The sequence below is a fragment of the Cryptomeria japonica genome, chromosome 6, assembly GCF_030272615.1.
Source record: "Cryptomeria japonica chromosome 6, Sugi_1.0, whole genome shotgun sequence".
In the NCBI taxonomy this organism is placed as follows: domain Eukaryota; kingdom Viridiplantae; phylum Streptophyta; class Pinopsida; order Cupressales; family Cupressaceae; genus Cryptomeria; species Cryptomeria japonica.
The window spans coordinates 357,200,530-357,225,676 of record NC_081410.1 but is presented as its reverse complement, the minus strand read 5'-3'; the positions used below and the strand labels follow the sequence as shown (position 1 = coordinate 357,225,676).

Below are 25,147 nucleotides of genomic sequence, written 5' to 3'. Positions count from 1 at the left end.
TGCCACAGTGACATGTCAAGGTCCAAGTGACATCCCCAATGTTTCAGATGTCCCCTCTGTTAAAGACAGGACAGCTTGCTCCATTTGGTGCATAAAAATAAAAAAGGGTAAATTTTAATGGAAAAAAATTGCTAAAAACTCCTAAAAACCTGAAAGGGGGAGTAATGTCATTTCAAATGTAGCACATTGCATTTACTTTTCAAATTTTCAGTTGACTTTGGTTTGTTTTAGTTATTTTAATAGTTGGTCCCCTGTCATCCCCCAAGCCTTGCCCTAATGTCCCACTGTCCCAGAAACTTGGAGAAACATGGAGTATTCCTCTATCACAACTTCCTAGTTACATAAGACTCTATTTTTCTTCGACCTTCCCAATGGTCAATAAATAAATGCACATGAAACACAAACCAACATCTAATTAGTTTTGATATAAACGTAATATATCATTGGCATAAGAGATCAATGTAAGAGTCTAAGACATTAAAATTTAGCATTCTTATAACCACCTCCAACCTCACTGGAAACCGAGGGATGGTAGATTTAGAAGTAAAACAAGTAATATCCAGTCAATGTTTCTTTGAGCTTCTGGGATAAGGAGACATGGGGACATGTTTATGGGATGACCAAAAAAATCCCAAATTAAACTGCCAAACATCATCACATATTCTAAATAGCTAAATTCAAGTAACAATAACATCTACATTATTGAATATTGAACAATGAACTTCTGATGTTGACCAGTGAAAACTGAAATCCAAAAAGAAGAGGAACACTGAATTACAAGAACTAAATTGTACATATGAACATCTAATTGTCATATTATCAGTGATCATTGAAATAAATGTTTTACAATAACCACTTCCGCATTATTTTTAGTTTTACAGAAATAAATGTGTTTTTTAACATCTTTTAAACAACAGCTCAGGTGGGGAATGTTAGGGTGTGCCTTATACATACGTAGCAGATGGGGAAAGTCCCTCGATTTCTCAAGACTGTCTAGAATCTAGATATCCCAAATACTGCCTCCCCACCCTCACAAAATAGAAAAGAGGAGTCCCAAAAAATGTCAAACAAATCCTGAACGTCTCTAGGATGTGAGAAAAAGGTTCAAATAAAAGAAGAAAAGTTTGGGTCACTCAAGATGGACCCCAAGGATGGAACACATCCCCTTAGAACATTTTAGCAACTTAACCTACATTAGAAATTTGCAATCTAAAAAAAATGTATCATTAGCAACTTAAGTAACCATATTTAAGGTAGATTTAGATTAGAGAATGCCTCACCTTCCCAATAGTCTGTGGATCACCAAAGCAATCAAGATAGTCATCCTACAAAAAACACAAAAAGGTATTTGTTACAGGCAAGATTAACAAGAATTAGGGAGGGGGCAGTGGAGGCTTTCAAAAGAATAAAAGAACAAATAATAGTTAGTATTACTCACCTGTACTTGGAAATAGGTTCCCATTTGTATTAAAATGTTCTTGGTGTCTGAGAAGTTATCAAGATTTTCCTCTGCCATTAATAGGGCACAAGCAACCTACAAGAAATGAAATCATGGTTTAATCATGTTATGGTCCCCTAATATCCCATGAATGCTAATAAATGATTAGTTGCATAAGAATAAGACTTTTCTATAAAGAATTAGCCATTAAAATATGCTGTGATTTTGTAAAGGAAAATATATAATGTTGAGGTCATCCTATCTGATCCACAACAGAATTGGAATGTCTCTCAATGGAAAGATGAATCTCTCCAAGTTCCTAGCATCCAAAGACAGCCTCAAGTTTGAAAAGGAGACAAAGAAGCTAGTAATTCAACCTCCTATAGAATGCATTGTTGAATCCAACAAAAAAAACCATGTATCAAATAAAACCAAAAGCAGATGATACATACGAAGACATTAACCCCTAGATAAATTGCACACTAATGGTACCTATTCTTTACAACATAACCGTATACAGCATAAGATATCCAAATAAATGTAAGCATATGGAGAATAGAGTATGAAAACATATTTTTTGTAAATGACTATGTCAAACAATCATACATTTCCTCCAAAGCTATAATGCTGTCGAATGGAGTGTGTTGTTAATTCTTGTATTTTCATGTATTTTAAAGAGAAATTTGGCATAGATGATGTCAGGCCATCTTACATGTACCTCAAAAAGGTGGTATTTCTCATTGGCATTTCCCAATATGACATGATTCATTTCATTTTTCTGCAGCTGTCTACCAATTCATATAAATCTCATATAACAAGGTACGGTTTGTACTGGCCTATTTGGGATTGCAAATCCTACTGTGAGACATAGAACTTCAGTCAGATAGCAATATGCATGGTAAACATAAATGAAACACATCCTACAGAGAATTTAGGCTTTCATGCACTGTAATAGTCAGAGTTAGAATAATGTTGTGGTAAAAAAACTATAGAGAAATTTTTTAATGTGCATTTCTGATCACTACATGTGGTACATCACCAGTATGCATACAGGGCAGCAGAGGATTTTGTTAGGTCAATTTTGTTAGGCCACACTATACGTAGAGCCGTAGAAGTCAAAAAATACAAAGTTTGTCCATAGTATTTGAAATAAGTGTAAGCACGTTGAAGGCACAGCAGATAATTACCAGAAATAGCTTTTAGATACAGTCGTTAAGATAATGGAGAAAGATCATGTAGTCAACGAGGAAGAGGATCTTGCAGTGGATTGAAGCTTCACATGAAGGTTTTACAGTGATCTAATGCTTTAAAAGAAGTTAAAGAGTCTTTGGTATTACGTGGAAGTTACAAGGACTCACACAAGCAGATGTTGCCTTTACCATCTGAGCACAGTCAAAGACTCTTATAAGTATGTATTCTATAATTGTTGAGGATACAAGGACAAAATAAATTACATTTCAATATTAACAGGGGCAAGCATCACCAGTTTCAAAAAAAATTAGTCCAACCACACAAAATTCATGTACAATCAAACTATAGCTTGTAATAAGAGTCATATTTGAGTCAACAAGGATAGACTAACAGAAATAAACTAAATATAAATAAAAACTATAAAGGCCTCAATCTAACAAGCCTTCTTTAAATAGATTGAAGGAATAATTGACCAAAACCAGCTGCAAATTCATACCACAAATTGTTTAGTTAGAAACCAGATATAAGCATTATAAATATCTTCTCTTTCCAAAATCACCAAGAGAAGAAAAATATTTCCATGCAGTTTTTAATTAAAAAGCCAAATTAAATGAAGAACACTGTTATCAATACCTAGAAAAAGAAAGATTGCAATTAATATCTTACCGGGAGATAAAATGAATAGTAGGCTGTCTTGTACTGAACAATACGAAGATAACTGCATTGCAATTCCATATTGCTAGTCAGCGGAACAGTCGCATATCTCAAAAAAATATTTTTGTGTGCTTTCACTCCCATAAAACATGATAGTCAACCTTAAAAAATATTTAAAAAGGTACATATTAACTTTATCTTTAAGGTTTCAAAACTACTAATATATTATTCCTGGTATAAAATTGATAATGTTTCGATGCTAGAATAAGTATGAAAATCTGAAGCCTTCTACAAGATACTACTGAAATAGTAGAAAAAGAGTTCAAATCATACAAGAGCATATTCAAATAGAGAAATGGTGATCAATATTATTTTCCACAACCCTATATAGAATGAAATAGAAGCAGCAAATATTTATAGTAACATTTTAGCTATGTTATTGGGTTCTCCCACTGACTCCTCAAACCTAGACCCAATCAACCAACAATTGATCAAAGGCCATTTGTGTACTACAATGGCCCCAATGTGCCTGGCTTTTGGTTCCCTGCACAAGTACACACTAGATTCATCGAAGAGGAACCTGAGACATAGCTAGGCATGACAGAAAAACCCTAGTCACGCATTAAAAAGAGAGAACAAAGAAAATACTAGAAACAAAAAGCAACTATCCTAAACCCTAAAACAAAACTAAGGGGGTAAAATATACAAAGAAAAAATATCAATTATTCCTCATGTCAATGCTTATCCCTAAGATTGATAAAAATAATAAAAATTAGAATAAAAGTAAAAAAGAATTGAATAGAAAGTGGACAATAACAAGAAGGATAAAAAAAGATTAAAAATATCAAAAGGAACATTTATTACACTTATCTTGCTTATGAACGTCTATTAAGATCTCTTGTTATGTGTGTTGAGGATTAAAGTTCTTCAGTGAATTTGTAAGCAAATGAGCTCAAAGGTGTAGATCATAGTTTTGTACTAGATTTTGTAATTATTACCACAGCATTTGTGTTTATGTACTAACCTATCAAATCCATGTACTTGCACTACTTGATCTCTATTTTTAACTAAATGGCATAAGCATCTGCTTGTAGGATTTTTTTTAGTCAAAAAACGATAAAATATTTCACCTAATGTCAAAAGAGCATTTTAGTCTTTTACCCTAGGCACTAACAAAAAGATACACATTTACATTTTATTCAAGTATGAATGTGAACCACCCCAAAATCATTGTAAAGATTGTAATTGCAAGTATACATTGGCAAATTGTAAGTTAATTTTTAATTTACATGGAGCTTCCCCTTCTAATTCTAAGACTGGTTTTACCACACATGTTTCATTTTGTGTTGAACTGAAAGGCGTGAATTGAAATGCTATAACAAAACTCACTTTCTAAAACAGCAGAATTTTTTCAAAATGTGAAACTAAAAAAGGGTGGGAGCCCAAACACACTGATACCCTTTTCAAAATCCTAAAACCTTAAGATTCCACTGTCACATAAAAAATATGAAGAAAAAGAAAAGTTTCAACAAGCATTTTCGTTTTGTTGTTTTGCGAAACTTATGAGCACTGAGCGGCAGGAAAGAACATGGAGGAGACGAGGAGAGCAGTAATTCAGCACTGAGAAGAAAGCAGAAACAGCATTGAGGTAAGTTTTTTCTTTTTTCCAGTTTTTTTCTTCTCTTTCAAAGTTTCAAAGTTTGAACCCTTAAAAATTAAAGCAGTTTTTTGGGTTTTTATGAATTTGCAATTGCTAAATTTTGAAAAACAACATGAATAGCAATGAGGGTCTGGCAATGAAGACATTAGCGTTGAACAAACAAACCAACAAGTAGTTGAAGGTTTCTTTAGGGTGTGGAAGTGTTGTAGATGAAGTGGGACAGTTGCATAACTCGTTTGAATGCCCTTCTACTCTCCTAAAAACTTAAACAAAGGGCTGACCCAATGTCAAACCTTTTTGCGATTTCTGACAGCTCTAGACAAACAAACAAAAAAGAAAAATCAAGGGGGTAGTAGACATTGGTTGTGCCAGTGTACAATAAGGATTTCAAAGGTAGCTACAGTAGGCTTTCTAGTTATCTTTTGTCCATAACTCAAAATAGGGTTGGAACTAAGAAGACCAAGGCTTCTAAGTTGTTTATGAATGGCAACAAAAGATATAAAGGTATGCCAATAGAATCTATACAATCTGCGATGCCATCCATGGTTGCCAATGTTGAAGGTTCTATGAAAGGAAAGAGGAAGACTAGTGAGAGGCAAGAGGCAATTGAAGAGATGTTGAACATGCAATCATGAGAATCAATTGCCCAATTTTCTTAATGCCCATGTCATCCCATTTCATGGAGCATGTTCTCCAAGAACATATTAAAATAGGCAAACATTGGTTCCTCATATGCCACTCTTGGAGAACATAGACTATGCACCACCCTCCTTGATAAACAATATTTGAAGTTCACTTTGTTAATGATAGATATGAGACAAAGCTAGCTACAAACAAGTTACTCAATTATCATGGAAGGGTGGACTGTTATTAGACATCAACCACTCATCAATATCATAGTTAAATGTGTGGTTGACTCTTATTTTCTTAGAGCTATTGATTGTTTAAGGAGGTGTAGGGATGAAGACTTCCAATTTCAAATTTTGCGGGAGGTTGGAGACTCAAATGTTATATAGGAGGTAATCAATTTAGAATGTGTTTGTAAGTTAGCTAGCATGATGGTGGGGGGTTCTTACAAGAACTTTTTTTGAACCCATGTTGTGTTAACACATTGAACAAATAGAAAGTAATGGAAGATAGATTAAGTGAAGAAAGTGGTGGCAAAAGCTAGAGATATACAAATGTTCATTTGCAACCACCACGTCTCATTTGCTCTCTTCACAACAATTTCAAGGAAATAAATACTAAAACCTATGAAAACTAAAGAAATAATTACTTCATTTTGCTAGAGAGGATGATTGAGGTGAGGGAGGCTCCATAGTTAATGATGGTTAATACAAAGTAGGGTAGATGGAAAAAGGGAATCACAGCTAAAGGAATGAGTGTGAAGTAAAAGATCCTTGACAATGATTAGTGTTATTTGTAAAGTAAGAAACTTATATTTTTAATGTTGTAACTTATATATTGTTTTCATTTTTTGTATTTCAAATTTTAAAGTTTGAAAACTTTAGCATTGACTCTATCATTCGAGTCTCATTCTTTATTGATATTTTTGTTTCTAGATATGTGTGTTCCTTCATTTCACCTATTGTGTAGGTGATTAGATGTGCTAATACAAACTCACCAGTCTTGTAGAGATTTATGAGACCTTTGACAATAAGGCAAGTAATTAATAGTTGAAACCCTTATTTGCAAGATTACGAGGATATCAAGCCCATTGTAAAACATGGTAATGAAACACTATGAACACCCCACTTCAAATGGCAATATATGCTCTAAATCCCAAACACTATGCACTGAGAGTTGGGAGAATGTCTCCTCCTAAATATGAAAAGGTGAAAGAAGGATTCATGAAAACTCAAAAGATGTATAGCATTGAGGAAGTTTTACTTCAATAGCAACAGATTGTTTTTGTCAATCTTCAAGGCCCAACATTTAACAAGCCAAAGTCTAAAATTAATAGGGCTACATTAACTCAATCCAATCCTACCAAATGGTGGACATGGCATGGCAAGGATGAAGTAAAGTTGAGGATGCTTGCCACTCGCCACCTTCACAAGTTATTAATTCCTTTGTGACCAAAAAGAATTTGATCCCAAAGATGCCACAAATTGATGAGAAGGTGCAAAAGGAATTGGTTGGGATTTAATTGGATGAAGCAATCCCTGAAATCAGATTTTGGTGCAGATGAAAATGAGGCAAAGCAGCAAGAGATTTAGTTGCTATATAGTATATTGTTTTTCAGATTTCCTAAATTTTGTTATTTTGTAGTTGTAGCCTTTCAGCTTTTTGTTTACATGCCCATTGACAATGAGAATTCAAATAAGCACAAATTTTTTTTGTTAATTTGTATGTTGACTCCCACATGAATTCTCAATTCAGATCTAATATTATCTAAGATGGTAATATAATGAATATGGTGAATGCCTTATCATATTAATAATTTAAATTTTATATATTTTTTAATTTTCCCTATTTTTTAATCATTATTCCTAGTCATCTCAAAAATACCATCTCATCCCTTGTCATCCCCATACCAAAAATGACATGCAACATAATTTTTTATATTTTATGTGTTCTTTGTAAGGCATACACAAGTCTTAACAAATCTAGTTCACGAGAAAATCTACAAACCGCTATATCTAACCCCCATACCCAAACTCATACCCAAACTCATACCAAAACCAGCAGCTTTGCAATGCAAAAATGAAAGCATAACAATAATGTTGATAGGCAGAAAAAGTAATGGTCCATCATAAGAACCTCCACAACCTGAAAGCACTGATTGTTGATATTCTTACTAAGAGATTCACAATTGACTCCTTGTTTGATTCCTTTTATAAATTTAGAATTAAAAACCCCATAATTTGACTATTAAAAAACCATGCCTCATATGGTATATCTATGTGTTTGTCACATACGTTGGCATTTTGTACTTCGAGAGTTCCAGTGCTCCTTCATGGGTGGTAATCAAATCCAACAACTGGCCACAGGCTGTTTGAAATTCAACCTGCACCAAACAAGATTAAGTATTTAAATACTTTTTACTGGTGCCAATCACAACAAATGAAAGATATCTACCTGATTTATTTGAAGCAAATTTTACCTCATTGAACAAATCAAGAAGATCAACATAGTAAGATTTAGTACGAAAGTGTCTCTTAAGAATTCTGGGTATGTGGTTACGAAGCAAAATTCCATCATTAGCAGCAATTAAACCAACCTGCAGAGAACAAATAAGGAAGCACACAATTAAGTTATATTCTTATGCCAAATAAAATGAAGAGAAGGCATCATTAAGTATGTACTGAATGTTGGTACACATCTTAGCTTCCATGGACTAAAATGAGTAAAATTCTTTTACTCACAATCACACAATTATGGTACTATCAAAGATTATGGGTTATTAACTATGTCTACAATTTACAAACTAGTATTTAATTATAACTTTCAAATAAGTATAATAAATAAAATCCACTGATGCATTGGTCAATCTCATGAATATACTTAGGTCATTGGTCAATCCAAATGACATAACCAGTTATTCATATGAACCTTGTTTGGTCTTAAATGTGAATGTCTACTCATCTCCTTCACAAATTCATATTTAATGATAAACACTTAAATTAATTTTTTTTAACTATTTTGCTCCAATAAAACACTCTATTAAACTATCCTTTTGAGGCAATGGAAATCTACAGTTGATTGTGATTTTATTTGTTGTCCTGGAATCTATACACATCCTCCATTCCCTACCCTTCTTGGGTACCAATATTGCTAGAACTGCACATGGGCTTTAACTCTCTCGGATTAACCCTTTACCAACAATTTATACACTTGTTTATTTACATTTTCATTTTACCCATGTGTCAATCTATTCATTGTTTCGTTTGGCAAACATGATCTAAGGATCCAAGCTATAGTGACTAACTAACGCTCCTCGTTGGTGGTGATCCATCAGGCAGCTTACTTATCACAATCTCTTCGTAAACCCTCAACAAATCCCTCACTTCTCTTTGAATTTCCCTCTTTTTTTCTGTTGCTCCAACCTGACTTGATTTGGGAATGAAAGCAAAACAAACCTTCTCCTTCATTGCCATTTTTTAAAATTATTTTTTGGATAACATCAAAATTTTGGAGCTGCTCTTCACTTCCCCTTCTTTTCTTTCAATGGGCTCAAAGTTGTCTTCCCATTATTTTCTAGGGTATACATATTTCCTCCTCCATCGTATATGGCTTTCCAATCAAATTGCCATGGCCTTCTCAACAACACATAACAAACATAAATGGTCATAATGTCACACCAAGCTTCATCACTACCTGCCCCAAACTGGAATTGACCAAACATTTTTCATTTACAAGGTTTGATATTCTCTTCCATGATACCCTGTGCGGATTGAGTGTGTCATTCTCTCCTACCCAAGTTTAACTACCATCTCATTTTACACTGAACTATCTATGCTAGCAATAGCAAAGAGAACTTTGCAACATTTTCCCTTTGATTAACAAATAGTCCAAAAAAGATTTTTCCTTTGAACTGGTTATTTATCTATCTTTGCTGGTATTATGATCCATCAAGGATTTGCTGGTATTATGATCCATCAAGGATCTGATGAACAAAATGGGATTAGTGAGATGGATTCAAAACCTAGATAGAGAACAGAACAGATTGGTCAAAAAAGAAAGTAGACGAGTACTACTGAGGCTGCAGTAATGTCCAAGACAAAGCGACAACCATGGTAGCGTCCCCCAACTATGTAACTCAGAATTTGAATAAAAAAGACAGCATTTCAACTTACTGCATCCACAGCAACTCTTTTAGGGCCCAAGAAGAATGTTCCAACATCAACAGTAGTATATGTTGAGGTTTTGGGGGGCTGTTTCGGCTTTGGAGGACTGAAAGCTATTGTAAAAGAATTAAAGGAATTGAATTGTTCATTAAATGTAGGAAGATAGACAGAAAGTATAGGGCAGCCATTGCTACACCAAAATGTTTTACTATGCCTTCCAAAGGAATCCTTGAAGGTAGAAATGTAATTGCAACTACCACAACAGTTAGCTTCCCCCTCATGAGGTTTCCAAAATAAAAAGCCGTTGAGTTGGGTGAGTTTTAATGCCTGTTTGCAAGTGTTATTTATGTTTATGCTCACAATACTCATATCTCTTAAGCAACTACATCTGTTTCAAGCAAGTGCTGAGTCAAAATAATTTTTTTGATTCCTAATTTCTATAAGTTTAAGAGTTTATGGATCAATTTGGCATGAGAGCAATTTGATCTTTGTGGATTTGTGGGAATTCTTTTTGTATGACGGTGAAAAGAGCACAGAAAGCTCAAATGGAGGAGTTGAATGCATAGTTGACAGCACCAAAAAGCCACATGAAGGAAATAACAAAGAACCAATAATTGTTGAACCAACAAAAAATCACAAGTCAAGGCAACAATTAAAGATGGTGCAAGAACAATCTTCTGTTGGTCACTTGGTAAAAGCCCTTGCTAGAGAATTATGTATTGAGGAAGATGAAGATTCAGATGGTATAAAATATGAGGGTTTCTTGGAAGAACCATAGTTGAGAAACTCAAACATTGCAATTACTCAGTCAACCCAAAAAAATTCTAAAATTGAGGAAAAACTCAGCAATAACTCAAGGAATTAATCAAACATAAAAAAATTTAAATAACCTTCAAAAACATGCATATTACTGAATTTATAAAACATATTACTGGTTTACTTCATATAGAGATCAAAGTTCGAATTCAAGAGTTAAAAAAAATAAATCAAATTTTAAATACAAATGAACTTCAAATTCCAACATCAATAAAAATTACAAATCATAAATGACAGTTGAAGTTAATATGGGGAAAAAACATAAAACATAGTTTAATTATACCACTGTTCCACGGGGATGCGTCTCCCCCAACCCAGGCCCACGTCCCCCTGTCCCCAAAACCCGTCCCCTAAACTTAAGCCCTTTGTCCCCCGTCCCCCGTCCCCAACACCCGCGGAACATTGAATTATACTATTATCAAGATGCAGTTTTAAAGTATGTTGATACATATCTTTGCAAATATTGTACCTTCTAGAAACAACAAACTATGCTTTTAGAAATAAGATAGAAATATTGTATTAATATCTATAGAAGTACTAAAAAGGGATTCAGAAATATCTGATTAAAAAAAATGTCCGAACAAGAAACTATGCTTAAACAAGGATTTAGAGATATCTTCAAACCCACCCTAAACACTATTAAATGCTGACTTGTGACCTCACACCAGATTCGTGACCTCACACCAGACTCGTCAAAGAGTAGAAACCTCAATAAAATACAACAAATGCATCAAAATGAGCTTTACGACCTTTTCCACCAGCCAAGTTTTTTTATTCATAAGTCATGACTTGGGCAATTTTCCTAAGAGTCGTGCAATTTTCTGTGGAAAACTCACTGCAACTTTTAATTAAACTTATGGTCTATATGTGCAAGTACTCCTTGAGCCCTACATCATGAGAAAGAACAATTTGAGAACAAAGTGAAAATGCAATGTCCATTTAACATTTCGAAATGAGAGTAGACATAAGAACTTTTGAAATATGAATTAACGTTGAATTGTTAGATCTTTGGATTAAACAACTTATAGTTTATGTGATGTTTTTCAAGATTCAACTATGTAGTTTTCAAGTCAATCTCAGTGAAACCTATTTCATGAGTTGTGGTTCACAAGAACCCGTCTCCCATCAGCATGAATGCTCCACTACCACTTAGCACTCATTGTATCTAAGTGATTTTCACAAGGGTGAAGCGTCATGAACTCCCAGAAGGTCAGCAATCCCATTAATACTCCAACTCCGCCACACTTCACCCATAGAGCTTCCCCAAAGATCAAGCCCACTTAACTAGCTACCCCATTTACAAAATATTTAGCAAGTGTTGTACATTATAAACCATTCATTATAGAGCTCCTTAGCTCATTTGTTATTACTTTGTTATTCTTGATAGCTTAAAGTTTATTTAGTGTTCATTTCCTGCACATAGAATTTTCTTTGCACATCTCAAAATGGAAGAGCGTGCTCTTATATGGTGGGAAAACTGTATAGTTAATTTTGAAAAGAGAAAGAAGCCCACAATAAATAGTTGGGATGAATTCAAAGAACTAATCCATAGGAATTTTTATCCTGCTGGACATAAAACAAATCAAAACATTAGATAGATATACTATATACAACAAAGTGAGAAAAGCGTGCAAGTTTACGCTAAGAAATTCAAGGGGCAAGCCATGTTGAATGGTATTGTCATGCCCCCGATTATGAATCCAATAAAATAAAATGTAATAAGTAAACATTCATTATCATAATAATATAATTAGACACAAATATAATAATAAATAAATTCAAAAAACAAATATTCAATAAAAACAATATATAATAAATCACATTCATCCTGATCAATAAATAAAGTAATTATTAAATCAAATACTAAATGGACTGCAAAGTGTCAGAGATTGTCCCCTCAGCAATAGACAGTAATTTCCAGCAAGAATAGTATTATAAGGCAGCAATGTTAATACAAACATTACAGAGGAGCTTGGCTTGGTCTAGTGGTGGAGAACTTGTGCTCTTGAAAGAGAGATCACAAGTTCAAATCCCATAAGGAGTTAAGGTATGTACGCCTCGTTTGTAGTGCAGTTAGATACCTTCCGCAAGGAGTACGAGGTAGTCTCATAGGGCTCTAACCCATATGTAGACCCATACATAGATGGCTGGCATCGTAGACTATAAAAGACACTTTACTTTTACTTTTATCCTAAGAACATCAGAGCATGACACATGAATATGGCATACAATTAGGAGACAAAAGTAAAACTCGGTAACAGAATGAAGAAGGCGTTCGATTATAAAATAAAGCAGATATGATACCAAACAATTTTAGACAATGGAGACAAACAATAATCAATAACAAAGATGGTCGACTTTATTCAAATAAGCCGAACATGGAGATATTATCAAAGCCAACCATGAAGCCTAGTGCCCACGTTAATGTATATAAATTAAGTTGTTTACTAATCAGTCAAGTTAATTGCCCAAGATAAGGATATAATGATGATCAGAAGGTTAGCGATTGGATGAAGTCAAAAACAGTGATTAATGTAAAACAGCGATAATTTCTCATAAGAAGGGCAGCGATTAAGATTTATTAAAAGCAGAAGTTAATCCCAAAGGGTGCGATTAAGATGATTATTAAAGAGATGCAACTTCTCACTCCAAACATGTAGATATAAGAAGTTATTTCCATCGATCATGGAAAAGGGAATTAAGACGGATACATATGAGATATTAATAATCACCATGGATTGGATCAGATGAGAACTGTTATTAAGTTACAGGCAGTAACATCCTTTGTTCTCGGTGGTATGCATAGGGGATGTGCTTAATACGTATGCCTAATATATGAAGCCTGCTAATGTCTGTATGTAGAATTTAATAGTAATATTAATAGAGACTGCAAATACGTATGAGTCATATTAATTTTATATATAATGGCAGACAAGATCTGTCTGTCTTTACAGTCACAAATATACTAATAACTAATGTTTTAAGCCAACAGTGGTATTAATAATTTATACCACAGGTAATTAGTATATATATATATATATAGAAAGAACAATTATATGAATATATATACACGAGAATAAATCAGTAATCCATTCTAAAGATTAAAGGTAGGCAGTAATTAATAGATTTACAATGATACGATACATCAACAAAAATAAATAAACTCATCAAGAACATAACCACCAATTAATTTAATACATCAAATAAGAGTTAATCGATTATACCAATCAGAGGTTCATAAATAAATAGATAACAAGATAAATAAACAATTCATAAACATGAGTGTCTTAAACTGACCTAAAATCATAATCAGTTTGTACTTCTTATTCCCCAAGGGAGATGGGTGCTGCTAGGAAGGGGCATAATAAAACCACGTCAATAGGAAACCCCAAGGGTGAAAGGACTCCTCCTGAAATCTGGGTTGCAGGCCCCAAGGGTGAATGGACTGAGTCCCGGTAATCTGGGTTACATTGAAGATGTGTGTCAAGCACCCTAGGCAGCCAAGCCCTCTTCTAGGAATAAGGTCAAACTGGTTTAGGTTTAGGAATGGTTTTAATAAGTCATATTACAAAAATTAGTTAGTTATACTCAATTAATAACAATTGAAGGTAGTAATATAGATGTTGCTCTTGTTAATTGACAGTGTATAAATAGGGAACATTACAGGTATAGACTTGGACAAGGACATGTTGATAAAGTATCTCAAAAGTCTCCATTCTCACATCTAAAGAAGGGTGGTTCCCACCAATCCCAATTAGTTGAACAAGGCATGTGTCCATGTGATGTGAAGGAGAAAAAGAGGTATGAAGAGTTCTCTAAGCACAACAATAAAAACTATAAAGTAATTGGAAAGCTAAGAAATCAAATGGTTTTGTACTAAGAACGGAAAAAACACAAAAAACCATTGTAACCATGTAAAATAGATGAAAATGTTAAATAAAAGTGTTGCAAATTTCATCCTAAACTACATCCTAAGAATTAAAATAAAGAAAAAGAACAAGAGGATTCAAAGAAATCAATGCTAATTGGGATTTCTTCATCCATGACAATTGGCCTTTGCTCCTATCCCTTCCAACCCATGGTTGCCAATCTAATAATCCTTCTTTCTTGTCTCGATCTCAGATTAAATGGTCCCCCCCCCTTCTGGTTTGCATAAGCTTAATTATGATGGGGCTGCTAGGGGGAATCCTGGCCTCTCAAGGGCTGCGGTTGTCATTAGAAATTCAGAGGGTAAAGTTGTACAAGCTGTCTGTAAGAAATTGCCATCTGACACAAACAATGTTGCAAAGTTTGAAGCCCTACTCCTTGGTTTATCATATGATATTTCTATGAATATTTCCAATCTTATCATTGAAGGTGATTCTATGGTTGTTTTCAATATTGTCTCATCGAAGAAATCTTCTTGTTGGAAACTTCAATATAGACTTGATCTGGTTCTTAGTAAACTGACTTTTTATCAGTATTTTGAGTTTAAACACTGCTATCGTGAAGCAAATATGTTTGCAGATTTTTTGGCTAATAAGGCAATTGATGATGATCTGGTTCTTCAGGAAGTGGATGAGAATTCCTTTCCATGCTTTTCTTGACATCGCTATTTATGCACTTGGAATGATGTGTAAAGATTTGTAAGTTTTGATACATGATTTATATAAGGGAATGTGCCATTGGGTGTGTGGTATGTAACATATGCTTCTCATGTGTTGTGTATGACACAGTCCTCTGATAGAGAAGTCATTATTACATTTTGCCTATGTAGCCCTCATGTTTCTAAAGTATATTGGAGTACTGTCCTTATTGCTCTTGTGCGGAGGAATTGATTGAATCATGTTTGTTGGTTTGGTGGCATTTTGGTATGAAAATGTAAATGCATCTATTTTTCAGGGTAAGTTGTAGATTTTTCAATCGTGGATTTCTATGTTGTTTACTCATTTCAAGGCTACTAATGATGATCTTGGCGGAATGTTGAGGATGTGTATATGCAGGTACTTAAGTTGGATGACGTTTGGGTGTGTGTTCGGGGAGCTTCATTCACACTATTTCTGGGTCTCCCAGTCGTGCTACATTGTCTTTTTGCTTCCTTTAGTGCTTCTGGCAGTTGTATGCAATTTTTTCCTTTACCCCATATTATACTGTTGGGGTATGAAGTATGTAATGAGGTGGATGTTTTATTTTAGGTTTGGATATTTGGGTATCCGCTGAAATGTGGCGGTTGCTTATGTATTATTTTTTCTTTTTCCGATCTTCAGTAAGACCTAGGCCAGGCCAGAGGTTTTCTTTCCTCCATTCTTTCCTACCGGCACCTGCACTGAATGGAGGTGTAATCTTTTTATTTTAATAAATTATATATCAGCTTCGGCCTTTTACTAAAAAAAAAAAAGAAATCAATGGTAACAATCCAATAAGAGGAAACTGAAATAAAGAATAGTTCAAATGAAGATGGCAGGCTTGGATGTGTAGCCACCAAAACCAAAGAAAGAGACAAATTGGAAGAGATGAACAAGCCTTTCATTTTAAAATTGCACGTAGAGTAGTAAAGATTTTTTTTTATTTTTTTTAATAAGTAAATAGCTGCAGAGGGGCAGCACCCTTGTATTAATCAAAAAGGAGAATACAAGGCCTGATTCAGTGAGAGCGGTAGGGGGAAAGAGCCAGGAAGAAAACCCCCTACCTTAGCTCTATTCCTTAAACAAAGAAAAACCAGCACTCAAGGCTGGATGAGTACAAGACAACAGATAGCAACCTCTTAGAGGTAGATAACAGAGGCTTTAAAACATAGAGTAGTAAAGATTCAATACGTTAATAGATCCCAATTAACAATGTAATTTTAACAGGCCTTTTATTTTGAACTTGCAAGTAGAGTAGTTAAGATTTAATGCATTAGTAGATCCCATTTAATAATGTCATATTAATTTCAGAAGATGAAACTCATCATCCATACCCATTCGAATGGGTGGAAAAGAGTGTAGAAATACAGGTAACAAAACAGCACAAGTTCAAATTTACAGCAAATGCACAATATGTAGATAAGATGGTTGCAAATGTTATTCCTCTTGATGCATTTGACGAAGTTCTTGGGAACCTTTATTTATATGCTAGAGATGTTATTTTCATGGGAAGGGCTAACAAGCATATATGAATCAAGGATGGAATCAAATACATAATCAGAGGGCAACAAAGTACGGCAAAAGTAGCCATGCTAAGTTCAAATCGTGCAAAATATTTCACTAAGTTGGAATTTAAATCAAGTTATCATAAGTCCATATGAAAGAAGAAGATACATGGAAGACAACATTCAAAATTGTACATTATTTATGTTTGGTACTTCATTTTCGCTTTAATGCTACACCAACTACTTTCATGAGATTGATGAAAGTTGTGCTCAGAGGTTTTATTGATAGTTGTGTAATTGTCTATCTAGATAATATCCTAATTTTCAATCCACATTAAACTATCCTTGCAATGATTAAAAGATTGACAATAATTATGTAATATAAAAAAGTGTTAAACTGGGAGAACAATCATTGCTTTATTTATGAACTGTGGTAGGAGGGAATTAAGAATAGATCCCTCAAAGATTGAAACTATTTTAAATCGGCCTACATGAAAGAGTACTACTGAAACTAGGAAGTTTGTTAGGGTAACACAATACATGAAGAGTTCTCTATAGCCTCTCCTTCACATCAAGTTTCAGCTAAGGGAAGGGTCTTCCATTGAGGTAAAGAACATGATAATGCTTTTGAAACATAAAAGTACAAAATAAGTCATGCTCTTGTGCTTGCTATTCCTGATTTACAAAAAAATTGAAGCAAACACTCATGCTAGTGAATACGCCATTGTGATGTTTTGCTTCAAGGTTGTAAACCTATTTGTTATCATTCAAAGGCTTTTACTTCAACAATTCGAGGATATCTGGTGTATGATAAGGAATTGTATGCACTAGTTCAAGCCATTAAAAATGGAGAAATTACTTGTTTGGCAAAGAAACTATAGTGCATATTGACCACCAACCACCACAATACTTCCAAGAAAAAAAAATCACAACAAACAAGACATTGAAAATGAATGGGATTCTTACAACAATTTCATTTGGTAACAAATATAAAAGGAAATAGAAATATGGTGGTAAATATGTTATCTAGACAGCCTATTTCACCTATGGCAACGGTTACATATTTGGAGCCTTTCACAAAAGAGGCTTATTCAAAAGAATATGGAATGATGTAGACTTAGAGAATAAGTACAAAGAACTTCAAATTCAAGGAACTGTAAAAAGCAATGAGGACTACTATCTCAATGAGGGTTTTCTTTGCAAGGTAGGTAAATTATGTGTGCGAAAGGAACAAAGGCTCCTGCTAATGAGGGAGGCACATACCTCCAAAATGGCAGGTAACATTGGTGTTAGTAAAACAATGGCTCATTTGCAAAGGTATGTGTTTTGGCCCAAAATGCACCAAGTAGCAAGATTTGTGAGAAGTTGCAAATTGTGTTACATTAGCAAATTAAAGATATAAGAAAGGAAGGAATGAATTTTCCTTTTCCAATCCCCACAAGGCCATGGGAAAGTATTTTTATGGACTTTGTGAGAGGATTGCCTAGGAATAAACATGTACAAGATTATTGTATGAGTGTGTACTTTAACACCTTGCAAAAAGACTACTGCAGTTAAGGAGGTTGCTAAAATGTTATTTTCTCATGAATGGGTGCACTTTGGCTTCCTAAGTCCGTTATTTTAGACAATGATATTAGCTTTGTTGGAAAATCTAGTTCACTTTGTAGAGTATGATAAATATAAGGCTCAAAAAGAGTATTGTTTTAACCCACAAACTGTCGTCAATTAGACCTCGGTGCAACTAATAAGAAGATATTACATTGACCTAAAAATTGGGCTAAATCACTTCCTTACATTTAGTGCTCCTATAATAGGGCAATTTTGCCACGTCCCTTTTGGAAATAGCACCAAGGAGAAGGCCTCTAACCTATCCCATTTTTCATAGGCTAAGGGGCAAAGAAAGGGAAATAATTTCTGTTATTTACTAAGTTGGACCTGTTAACTTATTATAATATCATTTAATTAGAAGTATTTTTCAGCACAAAAATATAAAAAAGTATATTTTTATACAAGCAAATTATTAATCAAGGACTCAATTTGGAAAAGTATAAAAAGAGGGCGTCTAACCTCATTTAAGTATCAAGTTTTAATTGGAATTTTTCATTCACTTTTTGGATTGAGCATTGTGTTCATTCTGTCCATCCAAGGACAAAAAACTTTTGGCTGTCCAAAGTCCTTGGAGGACTAAAACCCTCTTGGATTCCAGTTGCAGATTTCAAGATGAGAACCCTCTTATCCATTGGGGGCGATTCTATTTGGGGGTCACAATTGTGCTGATTGTTGAAGATTAATTGAGAAATCAATTTCTGGTGTAATTGAATGCAAACTGATCCAAAGTAATTACTGTCGTTCCTTGGATTCCGGAAACACCCCTTCATTAGGATCGAGGAATTTATGCAGTTCCCGCCGAATAGCCCCGAGTCTATCCTGAAATGCTGCTTTGGAAGTATCACCCAAAATCCTCTTATTGAAGATTAGAAAGCCTGTGGAACAACGAGCTATCTTGAACGGAAGAAACTGTAATGGGATCTTGCATAGGGACTTTATGCACACATCAATATAGATAAATGGCTGTCCACTTGGTCTAGGAAATATCGTCTCTCTGATAGCTACTATGGCAACATGAATGAACTCAGCTCTCTACTTTAGGGCCTCCCATCCACCCCCAATAATCAATCTCTATTATTGAGATTCAGTTGCTACAGTTTAAAAGAGTTGACACACAGAATTATATTTCTTACAAGTATATTTCTTTAAACTTTTTGTATATAATATATACGGACGTACCCAAACCCACGTACCCAAGGGCAAAAAATATTGCCTGTACCCACGTACCAGGTTCTCGTACCCATTCCCATACCTGTATCAGTAACTTAGCTGACCTGCCAATGTTGCAGATAAAACATGGTTCTTTTATCATAAAGAGTTTGTTTTTGGCAGCTACAGAAAATTTTAGTGGCATATGAATAAGTTTCAGAGAAGAAAGTATGAGATTGTTGTAGGACCCATCAGCTATGAGTCAAGTGGTTTGTGGCTCCTTTGAGATCCGTTCTGTATATGATTTGCCATGGAATCAGTGACTCATTGAAAGAAACTAAAGGCACAACCATCTCTGGCTCGAGTTTTTCCACCTTGGCAATACATTGTGTTAATTTGGTATATGATTGGTGTAGCTGATTTCTTCTGTCGTATGTGCAATTTGCCAATTTCCATTGCTGTACCTTGAACTAGTGTGATTTTGAGAACATTTTCATTTGGTTAAAATTGCATGTGAAGCATATATTTTGTGTAGCTGCATTAGAGAACAAATAAATCTAGATAAGGTCAGTGATAGTGAATTGTCTCAAGGATATCTTGAGCGATTACAGATCAAGAAAAGAGATTACACCATAGGGTTAAAAATAAAGGAGTAATCCAATCATAGAATAGATATAATAGAAAATTGATAAACGTCTTTTAGGCAACTAATGCCAAGATAAATATGGATTCGAAATGTTGGAAAGCCTTTTGGCTTTAGGCAAAGGACAAGTGGGATTCAGAAAAGATTCCATATATAGAAATTTGACATCATGCATACAATAGGGAAATCCTACAGTAACCAAATTCAAATTTGAAGGCAGCTATTTGGAAGCATCTCTATATCAAATAAAAAAAAATTACAAATGGCAGACTAGAACTCCTTTAAACACAAAATGAAAGAACATTTAGAAAAGAACACATTCGGAAAAAAAAAACAGATTAAACTTTAAAAGTTAAGGAAAAAGGTGTCCATGGATTAGTCTAGATAGAACTAACACACATCATCACATGAAAATACGAAATTGTAAACAAAGAACAGCCTAATAATAGAAAAAAGGTCAAAGCAACTAATTTATGTGCAAATGATTGTTTTTTTCTCTCTTCCTGCAACTAAACTAGGAGGAAAAAGATAATTGAGAGTTTTAAAAGCATGCACCTTAGGTAATCTGAACCAACAAGGTTGGCCACGTCTTGTGTGAGAACCATCCATCATATCATCAAGCACAAGGAAATATGATTGAAGCTGTGATAAAAACATGATCTGAATGTTAAATAATGCCTTTTTGGTGACGTTTTACTACAATCCAAAAATTGCACTGATACAATAACAAACAAAGACATTAATAATTCTAACTTTTATGGTCGAAATCTAAAACAACCTACCAAACCAAGAATCCTAGAAGAAGATACTAAATCATGTTTTCATGTCAATTATATTAACTTCTACACAGATAGGAATAGAGAAACAAACCCATTCAATACACCATCCAAGCACACATCCAAGAAAGACTTCGTCTTCAGATAATTCTTTTCCCTTTTTTAGCAATCTATAGCTGTCAATTACAGACAGGCCTCGATTCAGCTTTCCTGTATAAAGAATGTGATCAAATTAGAACGCATCTTCTCCACCTTTTTAAACATTTCGTTACCATTATGATTGACATCACATCAAATATTTTAAACACTCAGGTCTAAACAGGGAAAACTTTTATCAGCATACTTTCGTATATCCTAAATCATTGTGAACTTTAGCATCTATTGCTTTATTCTTGCGAGGCAAATTATGTTACATTTCTTGATAACAAAATGTTATGATGCACTTGGTATTCTTAAAAATGAAGAAACACAAAGGACTCACCTCCTGGTACATTGTAGTCCAGCATCTTTTGCACCAAACATGGAGTAGGACCAAAACAAACCAAAAAAAGTCAGATGTGAAACCTGGACAAAAATTATTATCATTTGCAGAGAAATTTTGACGAATGTAGGTCTTAATATTCAACTAAGCCAACTCTTGGAAACCTCAGTCCTACCAAGAATCTAGAAAAAAAACTAGACGCTAATGATTTGAAAATTTTGAGAGTCCCATCAAAAGAAGTGTTTTAGATTCAAAACATGGCCAGTATTTGACAATTGCTTGTATACTTAAGCCTGTCACGCGATACTATTAATCATTAAGACAGAATCCACCTATAATTGTACAATAAAAGAGAAAAAAGCAATATTTGCATAGCCCAAGGTTCAGAAAAAGAATTCAAAACTATCACACTTTATACAGAATTTAAATAGAATGCTATTTTGAAGCAAGTTCCTGAAGGAATGCAGTAGCCAATACATAGCATACATCCCAAGATGTCTTTTCTGATCTGTTTACAGTCACTAAAATGCCTATTTTCCCCCAGGAAGCCATCCAAACAAGGTTAGCCCTGCTAACTTGAGCATAATTACTACTGCATCAAGAACATTCAAAGTAATCAATAATTCTGTCTAGGATGAACCAAGAGAATATCTCATAAATACCCATTATGATACATGATATGGTAACTCCTCAGTAACCTTGGTTCCGAATATTGTATTTACTATTAGGAGTATACTTAATGACACAGGACTTGAGTGCAACTTAAGATAATTTATAATTATTTATTCTCACACAGGTGCAATTGCTTCTCCACAGTGGCGACAACAAAAAAATGAGAAACGTTCCCAGTTCATGCTTCAGCCTATGCCCACAAAAGAGAATATGAACAGTGAAAAACCAAGTGACCAGTAACAGTGAAAGAAGTAGAAGGATTTAGAATATATCCCAAGTGTCACATATTTCAGATTGTGTTTGCACACCTAAATAATATTCCATATATATATATATATGTTCACATAATGGAATGAAAACTGCTGCACTCGAAGGAAAAAAGTGCAGAAATCAATGCCGGCATTCACCCCTCAATTTGCACAGGGCTGGTCCTCCTAAGGAAACAAAGCATAGAAGGCGGTCCCCTGCCTTTTCCATCTAGGGGTAAGACTGGCAGGCGATTCTCAAATCAACAAGAAGGGCGAGTAATTCTTCAACTTATTAAGCTGTAAGGATAACATAAATTTATGGGAGTAGGGAATAGCATTTAAACAAGCAAAAACTGTGAGATGCGACACAGGAAGGTTAAAAGTAACCAAAAAACAAAGAATCTATAAAATATGACACCAGCTGTAACGCTGTGAGTCTCGACAGGTGTGCAAAAATTTGGTTCAATCAATGCCCGGTGATAAGTCTTCGAAATTTAATAACTAAAAGAGAAAGAAGGTGAGGACAGGAAAGGACCTATGTAGCTGACAAGCAGCAGGAGGAGCTAGAAAAAACAATTCCTATCACTAAAAGCATGACACCCGGATTTTATAGCTTTCTGATGAATCTTTAAGCTCTAACTTCTCCTCTCTTCGATTCAGAGAATTTCTTTTCAGACCTGATGCAGATCTGCAAAGATTGTTGCATCAAAGGCGCAATGCAGCTAGGGCTGACTCTTGTAACCAAAAAGGAATATGTAAGTTAAACTCTACAATAAAAACTTAAAAAACCACCCAAAAAAAAAGCCCAAGGTTTGAATGAAGCCTAAACAAGCATTTTCACCAGCAAAAACAGAAAGCAATTGACATTCGCCGTAAATTGAAGTTTCGATGCCTTTAACTACAAAACAACAGAAACTGAGCGTATGAGAGGAAACAAGAAAAAATTGAAAATACCTTGTCAACCCATTGGCGGGCATCTTCGGTATAATCAAAGGCTGGATCAGCTAGGATCTCAGCCTTGAGATGGTCATAAACTTGCAGGAATTTTGGTTTCATGTCAGCTTTAGCGTTAGCATTAACACTAGCATTGCCGTTTGAATCCATTCCTTTACCAGGCTCAAAACACTGCTCAGATTCTCACTGATTTCAGTTTCTCCCCGGTATTTGTAGCAAATCCAAACCTTGTAATCTGCACGTGACGCAAATACCAATTTTCCCAATTATTTCTTAGTATTTGGATGAAACCCAAATCGAAGAGACCAAAAAGAATTCAAAGTCGCTGCACGAGCCGGCTGTGGTCCTGGTAAGCATATAACGTGCGATTGACCCCCAACCATAGCTCGCCATCTCTGCAGCAGTTTTCCGGTGCTCAGAAGAAGACAAGGCTCCGAATCTTTCGCACGTGTATTTCCCACACTGTGGTCATTTTTTATTATTATTATTGAGTTTAGGACGCAGCTAATCTGGCTCCAAAAAGGCTAATTAACTTTTGTCAAAAAAATAAAAGATGTAGTTAGTTCTATCTTGTGTAAGATGTAGATAGACAAAAGTCATTTTTGGAGCTAGATTAGTGTTGGCAAGGGTTTGCCAACATCCTAGGATTCGTCGTCATCTTTCAATTTTTGTGCTCTAGTTTATGTCATGGTCAAGGATGATTTTAGTCAGGTTAGTTTTATGGAAATGTGTATCTTTGTTTTTAAATATAAGGTCGACAGTTTGTAAAATGTTTACCTTATTGAACTTATGTGAACCTAGTTGAACTAGCATGAACTGCCTTGTACTTTTTGTTTTCGTTCAAGTCGGTTACGTCTCCTTTCTTTTCGATATAGTCGAGAGTCTTTCTTGATTAATACATAAACATGCTCGAACATGCGTGAACTTACTTGAACCTTTGTGTTCAATGGGTTCACGGGGTTCGATAAGGAAATGTTACGATTCATTTTAAATGCCCAGGACTCTTCTTTCAAAGATAACAGCTGGCGTCGATTTTCCTAAGGCACATGATTGGATGTTTGTAATCATGGAAAGTTAAGTTCATGGCATGCGTCAAAACAGTTGCAATGAGCGGAATGAGTGAGGTGACGGAAGTTAAGAGATTTGATTGCATTTAATGCTTGTCATATCAAAATCTCCGACATGTGTGAGGCAGTTTTGTTTCTTAATAAATTTAAATTTGATATATGGCACCGTTATAAGTGATGATTTTACCAACAACTCAGTTAGTTTTTGGTAAGGCGCTGGAGGTGGCAAGAGGTAAACTTTTTCTGCAAGCATAGGGATTTCAGGAATTTGTTGACACAAAGAACATAAACAAAACCAAGAAATCTTCTCAACATAAGAAACCCACCTCTACAACTAAAGAGGCTATCAGATCACCTGTTTCTATTCGTGTGACTAGGTCAAGGGCTAAAACTAGTAGGAGCAAACCACAAGTTGCAGAACACTTTATTGATCTAGACTCGAGTGAAGAAGGTGCAAAGGATAAGTTGCCAGAAGTAAGAAATTTGTCAAAGATGGATCACCTCGAAGATGACATTGATCTGGATTTTGCTAAAAACCTTGACACTTCTCTTAGCTTTAAGGAACAGACTCAGGAGAAGTCTTTAATCCTGAAAGATTTTGTTGTTAGTTCTCCCCAATGGCTAGTGTCTTTTGTAAACAAAAGGAAAAATATTGTTCCCATCGCTTTGCCAATCAGCGATGTTGTGAGTAAGTATGTGACGAAAACACCTCAGTCAAAAAGGGCAAAAGTAATTACAAGGTTAGAGATTGACGATAAAACAGGTAAATGGATGGCGGAGGTTGCAAAGCCAAAGGTTGATGGAGAAGCATCTGGGCTTTCTGTCGATAGTTACCACATGGAGAAAGTAGAGCTTGGAGTTGCTGATAGAGATACGGATAACCATCACTTT

The 25,147-nt window shown here is 34.8% G+C and overlaps 1 protein-coding gene across 1 annotated transcript in view; it reads right to left on the bottom strand.

Moving 5' to 3' along the window:
• The window catches only part of LOC131077771 (farnesyl pyrophosphate synthase), a 34,229-nt gene extending 10,569 nt beyond the window's left edge, over nt 1–23,660 (bottom strand). The window contains exons 1-9 of the mRNA XM_058015325.2: nt 23,190–23,660; nt 21,316–21,340; nt 20,929–21,044; nt 20,614–20,700; nt 8,050–8,166; nt 7,865–7,953; nt 3,296–3,347; nt 1,439–1,534; nt 1,281–1,325 (exon numbers count right to left, since the gene is read on the bottom strand). Coding sequence (XP_057871308.1) covers nt 1,281–1,325; nt 1,439–1,534; nt 3,296–3,347; nt 7,865–7,953; nt 8,050–8,166; nt 20,614–20,700; nt 20,929–21,044; nt 21,316–21,340; nt 23,190–23,339 — 777 coding nt within the window. The 5' untranslated portion in view covers nt 23,340–23,660. The remainder of the gene's footprint in view (nt 1–1,280; nt 1,326–1,438; nt 1,535–3,295; nt 3,348–7,864; nt 7,954–8,049; nt 8,167–20,613; nt 20,701–20,928; nt 21,045–21,315; nt 21,341–23,189) is intronic.
• Between the last annotated feature and the right edge of the window lie 1,487 nt (nt 23,661–25,147).